Raw genomic sequence first — 7,908 nt, forward strand, 5'->3', positions numbered from 1 at the left:
CTCCTCACTGCTACCTACCCGCTCTCAAGCATCTCATAGCAGTAGAAATCTTCCTAGGCTAAGGCATCACAAATCAGGCCACTCTAGTCCTAATATGAGTACCTAGCCTACTCTAGCATGCATAACATATCACGTAATATCTCATAACATATAATGTAAGGGTATTTTAGGAAATCACCGTTCGGGCGCTGGCTGATCGTACACACTACTCCGTTCTGCCTTTCTCAAAATCTTTTACTCTCTTAGAAAATTGTTTATTTTATGAAAAACTTTCTCAGATCCTCAGTTTGAGTTCGGATACATCCGAAGATGCACCCGAATCCCTCAAACCAAGGCTCTGATACCAACTTGTAACAACGCAAATTTTCAAAACAATTTTTCGTTTTTAAATCATATTTTCAATCATCAAAAACAATATCAAACAAATTGTATCCAATGTCATCATAACAAACAACTCCCAGAATCTCAAAACATAATCTCTATGAGTGTGTACGGATCATGTCGGCGCCTTCTCGGGATCCTCGCTAGTACCTGAAACACATAACACAGCAACTTTAAGTATAAATGCTTAGTGAGTTCCCTAATATACCACATACAACACATACGCCTTCCCAGGAAACAACTCTGTGGGACCTTCCGGTCCAAGTGTCTCAGGGGACTTCCGTCCCGAATCCCGGTAGACCTTCCGGTCCTACCCGTATCGACCTTCCGGTCCATAACCTCCTGACCTTCCGGTCCATGTCATCTTGGCCTTCTGGTCCATATCATCTGGACCTTCCGGTCCTTACCATACATAACATACATATCACATAACCCCACATAGCACATACATCTCATAGCATACAAGACCTTCCGATCACACATAGGTACCCTTCCAGGTACAGTATAGTGAGAAGACTCACCTCAATGAAGTCGGATAAACTCTCGTGCTCAACGTCCCGACCTAGCCTCCTCCTATCACTCAAATAACATCCCCGATCAATACTCTCTCATAGTCTCATCTCTAAAGATTGGGTAGAAGGCCATTCTACCCTTCTCTGAACTCTCTTGAATCAGTCTTGACCAGAACCCTAAGGTCAACGAAAGTCAACGGTCAAACTTTGACCCAACTCGTCGAGTGCACATGGGTGACTCGGCGAGTCCATGCGGGTCCTCTGAATCCTTCTAGCCTCTCTTGGCTCGTCGAGTCATCCTTCCACTTGAAGGGTTTCTCCTGTCACGAATCACGGGGCAACCCCGACTCGACTCGTCGAGTCCACTTATGAACTCGGCGAGTTGCTTCCATGATCATACTCAAATGATCTTCTGAGGTCAGATCTACTTCTCAAATCCATAGATCTGACCTTCCCAAGCATAATAATCACGTAAAGGTCGAATCTTGGTACACATGCAACACACCCAAAGCTTCTTTTGGTGAAATAACCTCTAAAATGGCCTCCTAGGCTCATAACTCAAAATGTATGGCATAAAGCATAGTGGTAAGGACTCTCTGGACCTCTTAAGGTCCAGATCTATGAACCATCTCGCCTTGGGACCACACATACTCCAGATTCAACTAGAGAGGCATAAAGAAAACCCTAGATTCCACTAGAATTATTATAAACACGAGAATGGCACAGATTGATACCTCCAACAACCTCCTCTGATCAAATAGAAGTGGATCCAAACTCCTCAACCCGCCTAGCTTGTTCTACCTCCTTCCTTCTTGCTAAAACACACAAGAAATGGTGAATTAGCCTTCCTCTTGCACCACAAACGATCTCTCTGCTCTCTAGGGTTTCTCAGGGGTGAAGTGGTCGCAGATGGAGGCCATAAAGGCCTTTAAATAGGGCACAGACCCCGAGAATTAGGGTTTCAATCCACAGTGCAGACTCGTCGAGTCCACCCTTTCCGACTCGTCGAGTCTGTTCATTAATCCAATCAGCACACGTGATCCTAATCGACGAGTCTAAGCCTCAACTCGTCGAGCCCCTCTCTTTTACTCAAAAGAATAAATGATCAAACATAATACCTGGAAATCCGGATGTTACACCGTCAGAATTATACTACCACACCGTCTCTAATACATCCTACATGTCCTACAAACATTAATGATAAGCCCACTTGGGTCACATGTTAAAAGTTTCCATCAATGAAAGAGAAAGAATAAGAAAAAAAAAAGCTATTAACCAAAAATTTTGTAGTGTGCAATGATGACACTATTCCAAACACCAAATACTCTATTCTTGCTGTTTCAAATTTTAATGAAGTATATTTTCAAAAACTAAAAAGAAGCTTTGGTTAGTGTAAGTGAGACAGCATTCACACATCTAGAACTCCAAATAAAGTTTATTATCAAATATAAAATAAACACAATTTACCAAAGTAAATATTTATTGAAAACAGACTATGACAACCGATGCACTGAGGTGAGTAACAAACTTAAATACAAAGAGTTAGTTAACGGTTACGTTCTATTATTAAACCAAACAGTCCGAACTCATCAAAATGTACACTGGCACTATGGCTTTCTATCACAAAAGTTGGCTGGTGGAACAGTTCTTATGTATTACTTTAGTTATAAAATATTTGTCTCTAAGAACGGAGTGGTTCTTATCAAAATCTAGAGAAAAAATCCAATTCATTTATCAGCCAGTATCATGGTATGAAGATTAACCAGCCTGGTAGACAATGGAGAAATGGAGTTGAGAATTTTTAATTAGTGTTTGCTTTGATGCCCACTTTATGTCAAATGATTATGCACCTTCATTAAAAATAATATTTACCATGTCATTAGCTGTTAGATTCCTCCATTAAATTTAATCCCCCCTAAACAGCTATAAAAGCCAACAATCCCACTACCCTTATTTGCCACTCATACAAACTAAAAATTAAAACCAATATTTCTCAACAATTACATATTAACAAAGATCACTCATCGAAATGGGAGGTGAAAAGCTAGCCACTGCACTCACCATTACAATGATTGTTCTCATGGCCTTCAACAGTTCTGGAACGATGGCTCAGGAGTTTGGGGGAGCACCAGCACCTTCCCCATCAATGCAGAGCGATGGAATGGCATTGCAGGTTCCTGCTTTACTTGCAGCCATCGTGTCTTTGGCAGCTTGCCTCTTCTAAATCTCAGCAGATATTTTTCTAGCATCTTTCTCGTTATCAACATTTTCTCTCTTTCAAACTTGTATTTCCAGCGTTTAGCTATTCATTTGTTACAAAAATTTGCTTTCTAACAATTCCATTTATATATTCTCTTATCTTTTATCCAATTACAGATTGATAAATTTGTGGTATTTATACATTTAAGTAATGACCAGGAAAAAAAACTAATCAGTTTTGGATTAGATGATATTAGTAGTTGAAATTGATCAAACGGTGAAGATTTATCCAGCACTCATTATAAAAAGGGAATTCAACATATGTTGAGTGTGATTTTTATTATAAAATACTCTTTTCTACCCTACGTACCCTTTTGATTTCTCCCTAACCTTAAATATACTTTAAAAAAAAGTCGCTGAGAGAACATAGAGAGTGAAGTAAATAAGGATAAAATGAAGAAAAAAGGTATAAATCTTTAAAATAGTTCTAAGTAGTTTTGGCTTGAAACAAAATTTAAATTTGTTTCTAACATTATATCTTTTAGTGTTGGCTAGAAACGAAAGAAAGACTTTTTACGATTTTCATAAACATTCACGTTTTCAAGAAAGATATAAAAAAAAAAAATTGAAATTGCATCGTCGAGACGACCTATGCATATTGAGCCATCACATAGAGAGTAAATAACGAAACAATAACAATATTTTGAAGGTGAAAACGATTGAACCTTATTGATGAAATTTCTTAATGGTTGGTCTCTCGTTATGGAGGCAAGTTTCAAAACTGGTTGGAGAAAAATCTCTTAGACCATTTTTATTCGGGACTTGTCACAAGCTATTCTTTCATTTAAATATTAATAAGTGTAGATATATATAGAGTTCTCCAACATATATAAGCATTAATTGGACTGTATGGCACCGATGTGGGATACATTAACATTTCCTTTCAAAGTCAAAGGCCCGATCAGGATCAATAAGGATATGTTAAGCCTCAGGGGTGCTATACACCAGAGCTCTAATACCATGTAAATATAAGTGGAACCAAAGATTGTCTCTCCAAAAGTCTCTTATAGATAGAAGAGAGAAGAGACTCCAATATATATATATATATATATATATATATATATATATATATATATATATATATATATATATATATATATATATATATATATATATACAAATATATATATATATATATATATATATATATATATATATATATATATATATATTAAAAAAATTGAGATTTGTTAGGGATAGTATATCCTACTTCTATGTGATACAGTCAAACAAATGTCTAGTACACGTAATTATTTTTGAAGTTTTTTTACGTTATAATTAAAATAAAATATGGCTTTTATTAAAAGTAACAAACCAAATTACAAATCTATGCACAAAATGCAAAAGTACAAAAATATAAAAGATACAAATTACATACCTAAATATAATCGCCAAATTTTTGTCATATATGCTCAAACAAATCTTGTTTTAAGATACATGAGCTTCTCTATTGTGTAGTTGTTCTATGTTAGTCATATAACTCTACAAATCTATAATCCACTTCGTAGAGTAGTCAATATCAGCATTGTCATTTGTATGGATGTAATTGAAATATGATCCGGGATTATAATGTTGGCAAGTTTATTGTTCATTTTCAATTATAATATTATTCATAATGATACAGGCAATCATAATTTGTCAAATTTGTTCATTATGCCAGATAAGACATGTCAAACGAACACGAAATGAGCTTGTAGAACTCCAAATGTTTGTTATATATCTTTAATGAGAGCCCCCTTGATGTTGATTGAACATCTTATGCTTTCGGATTTCTGTAGAGAAATATTGATTTGAAAAATGAAGCATATGAATGACATAATATGCCATATTTGTTTCGATGGCCATTCACAACATAACTCACCTTTTGTGTGCTATGAAGCATGTCTCGTCGCTAGTCGCTATTACTCCTGTTTTTGTAGTGTCTTCACCTTCTTAGTAAGGCTAAACGGTTTGGTGCCGCTACACCTATGTTCCACCTCAATCTTGCCATTTCATTCAATGTAGAGAGTTAGGGTGTGGTGTTGATCATGAGCCAACATCCAATTAAAATCCAACTAAAAGATGCTAAAATGAGAGAGAGAGAGAGAGAGAGAGAGAGAGAGAGATTCTCACCGTTGAGTGATTGCCACCGCCAACAAAAGTCATCATGGGACGGTGTTTGCCGCCGGCAACCCTTGCCAAGTATGAATACCGTCAGCATTATACCACCACACCGTGTCTAATAAATACATCATACATGTCCTACAAACATTAATGATAAGCCCACTTGGGTCACATGTTAAAAGTGTCCATCAATGAAAGAGAAAGAATAGGGGATAAAAAGCTATTAACCAAAAATTTTGAAGTAGTGTACAATGATGACACTATTCCAAACACCAAATACTCTATTCTTGCTGTTTCAAATTTAAATGAAGTATATTTTCAAAAACTAAAAAGAAGCTTTGGTTAGTGTAAGTGACACAGCATTCACACATCTAGAAGACTAGATCCAAATAATATTTATTATCAAATATAAAATAAAAACAATTTACCAAAGTAAATATTTACTGAAAACAGACTATGACAACCGATGCACTGAGGGGAGTAACAAACTTAAATACAATTAAAGAGGTAGTTAACGGTTAGGTTCTATTATTAAACCAAACAGTCCGAACTCATCAAAATGTACACTGTCATTATGGCTTTCTATCACAAAAGTTGGCTGCTGAAACAGTTGTTATGTATTACTTTAGTTATCAAATATTTGTCTCTAAGAACGGAGTGGTTCTTATCAAAATCTAGAGAAAAAATCCAATTCATTTATCAGCCAGTATCATGGTATGAAGATTGTCCAGCCTGGTAGACAATGGCTAAATGGAGTTAAGATTTTTTAATTAGTGTTTGCTTTGATGCCCACTTTCTGTTAAATGATTATGCACCTTCTTTAAAAATAATATTTACCATGTCATTAGCTGTTAGATTCCTCTATTAAATTTAATCCCCACTAAACAGCTATAAAAGCCAACAATCCCACTGCCCTTATTTGCCACTCATACAAACTACAAATTAAAACCAATCTTTCTCTACAAGTACATATAAACAAAGATATCACTCATCGAAATGGGAGGTGAAAAGCTAACCACTGCACTCACCATTACAATGATTGTTCTCATGGCCTTCAACAGTTCTGGAACGATGGCTCAGGAGTTTGGGGGAGCACCAGCACCTTCCCCATCAATGCAGAGTGATGGAATGGCATTGCAGGTTCCCGCTTTACTTGCAGCCATCGTGTCTTTGGCAGCTTGCCTCTTCTAAATCTCAGCAGATTTTTCTAGCATCTTTCTCAATATCAACAATTTCTCTCGTTTAAACTTGTATTTCCAGCGTTTAGCTATTCATTTGTAACAAAAATTTGCTTTCTAACAATTCCATTTATATATTCTCTTATCTTTTAGCCAATTACAAATTGATAAATTTTAGGTATTTATACATTTAAGTAATCAAAACTAATCAGTTTTGGATTAGATGATATTAGTACTTGAAATTGATAAAACGGTGAAGATTTATCCAACACACATAATAGAAAGGGAATTCAACATATGTTGAGTGTGATTTTAATTATATAATACTCTGTTTTACCCTACGTACCCTTTGCATTTCTCCGTAACCTTAAATATACTTAAAAAAGACGCTGAGAGAACATAGAGAGTGAAGCAAATTAGGATAAAATGAAGAAAAAAGGTATAAATCGTTAAAATGGTTCTAAGTAGTGTTGGCTAGAAACAAAATTTAAAGTTGTTTCTAACATTATATCTTTTAGTGTTGGCTAGAAACGAAAGAAAGACTGTTTACGATTTTCATAAACATTCACGTTTTCAAGAAAGATATAAAAAAATTTGAAATTGCATCGTCGAGACAACCTATGCATATTGAGCCATCACATAGAGAGTAAATATGCATATTGAGCCATCACATAGAGAGTAAATAACGAAACATTACCAATATTTTGAAGGTGAAAATGATTGAACCTTGAACCTTATTTATGAAATTTCTTAATGGTTGGTCTCTCGTTATTGAGGCAAGTTTCAATAATGGTTGGAGAAAAATCTCTTAGACCTTTTATTACAAAGTTACTTGTACCAACAAATTTGAACTATATCTCAAATTTGTAGACGATCCAATTCCATAACAATTTCAACTATTATGTCTTCGAAATATTAAATTTTCTTTTGTGGGAGATGATTAGGAAATGACACGGCTTAGTCTAACTAGAAGCGAACATAGAAAGAAGATAAGTCAAATAGTCGTTACATTTTGGAATGAAGTTATGACTACAATCATGTGGTTTTTTTATCACGGTGTGCAAGCTACTACAAATATACCGGGAGGGGGGGGGGGGGGGGGGGGGCACGCATCAAAAACATATTGTCGGATGAGGATCGGCAATCAATATTGCACAAATATGCTTACAAAAGTGACATTGCGTGTATATCAAATCTTAGGATGACCCGAAGATGTTTCACAAAGTTATGTGACATGCTTCACACAATAGGTGGGCTAAGAACAAGTAGACATATGGATATTGATGAACAAGTGGCCATATTTCTTCACATTATTGCACATAATGTGATATTTGCTTTCTAACAATTCCATTTATATATTCTCTTATCTTTTAGCCAATTACAAATTGATAAATTTGAGGTATTTATACATTTAAGTAAAGACCAGGAAAAAAAACTAGTCAGTTTTGGATTAGATGATATTTGTACAGGAAAAA

General features: G+C 35.4%; 1 protein-coding gene across 1 annotated transcript; it reads left to right on the forward strand.

Moving 5' to 3' along the window:
* The first annotated feature begins 2,855 nt into the window (after positions 1-2,855).
* Positions 2,856-3,251, forward strand: LOC122195026 (uncharacterized). Its single transcript, XM_042896493.2, has one exon. The coding sequence runs from the start codon at positions 2,923-2,925 to the stop codon at positions 3,115-3,117; it is 195 nt and encodes a 64-aa protein (XP_042752427.1). The 5' UTR covers positions 2,856-2,922; the 3' UTR covers positions 3,118-3,251.
* Positions 3,252-7,908: the final 4,657 nt, after the last annotated feature.

This window comes from Lactuca sativa, chromosome 7 (genome assembly GCF_002870075.4).
Source record: "Lactuca sativa cultivar Salinas chromosome 7, Lsat_Salinas_v11, whole genome shotgun sequence".
NCBI classification, from domain to species: Eukaryota; Viridiplantae; Streptophyta; class Magnoliopsida; order Asterales; family Asteraceae; genus Lactuca; species Lactuca sativa.